Source organism: Mandrillus leucophaeus, unplaced genomic scaffold (assembly GCF_000951045.1).
Source record: "Mandrillus leucophaeus isolate KB7577 unplaced genomic scaffold, Mleu.le_1.0 Scaffold128, whole genome shotgun sequence".
Lineage (NCBI taxonomy): Eukaryota > Metazoa > Chordata > Mammalia > Primates > Cercopithecidae > Mandrillus > Mandrillus leucophaeus.
The window spans coordinates 2838871-2839769 of record NW_012101209.1 but is presented as its reverse complement, the minus strand read 5'-3'; the positions used below and the strand labels follow the sequence as shown (position 1 = coordinate 2839769).

Genomic DNA, 899 nt, shown 5'->3' with positions numbered 1-899 from the left:
AAAAAAAAAAAAAAAAAAAAAAAAAAAAACCCTAGGAATACGAGAATATTTTCTAAAACTATATTTGTACTATGGTAAAACATATGTATTATAACACAAAATTTACCATTTAAAAACTTTAAAACGTACAGTTCAGTGCATTAAACTCATTCACAATGTTGTATGACCAGCACCACCAGCCATCTCCAGAACTTTTTTGAAACAACATATCATTGTATCTTTAAATAAAATGTTGCCAGCAAATACAACTTTTTACCCCCAAAAGTACATAAATAATTTTACACAGTATGGAACAGTTATCCCTACTGTACTGCATATTCCTATTATTCCTATGTAAACAGTAAATGTAAGTAAGATACTCAGCCTGCTGAGTTCTAGAATAACGTGAGAAGGAGAAGCTTTGTCTTATTTGGTTTCAAGAGGCTGGGCAGGAAAATGAACACCAGCTTTCTAGGAAAGGCCCCGGGAACCTGGCCTCCGGGAGGAGCCTGGCCACACTGGATGGGTGTGGGGAGGGTCTCCCTTGTCATCTGCTTCCCTGCCTCCTTCCTCGCTGACCTGGCCCGCCCGCCTCCGCCTCCGTGGCCCTCGTGCAAGCTCACCTGATCACTTTCGAGGATGGCACGTGCCCACTCGTGGGCTTTGTACAGCTCATGCCGGCGGTCTGGCTTCTCCTGGAACCGAGGCTCCTTTTTGGCAGGGTCGTCATCCCCAAAACAGGGAGACTGTGTCTTGGGGACAAGTTTTACGTCATCCACAAAGATGAAAGGCTTGAATATGGATCTGGAGAGGAAGGAGAGGCACTTCAGCCAGGCAGAGGTTGGGGCCCAGGAACACCCAGAGACTATCCTTTTATTCAGCAAACATTGCCCAAGCCAACTTGTGGGAGGTGGTGGGTG

The 899-nt window shown here is 45.1% G+C and overlaps 1 protein-coding gene across 1 annotated transcript in view; it reads right to left on the bottom strand.

Annotated features, from left to right (window-relative positions):
• The window catches only part of SCRN1 (secernin 1), a 54910-nt gene that overhangs the window by 9492 nt on the left and 44519 nt on the right, over positions 1-899 (bottom strand). The window contains exon 7 of the mRNA XM_011972223.1: positions 603-783. Coding sequence (XP_011827613.1) covers positions 603-783 — 181 coding nt within the window. The remainder of the gene's footprint in view (positions 1-602; positions 784-899) is intronic.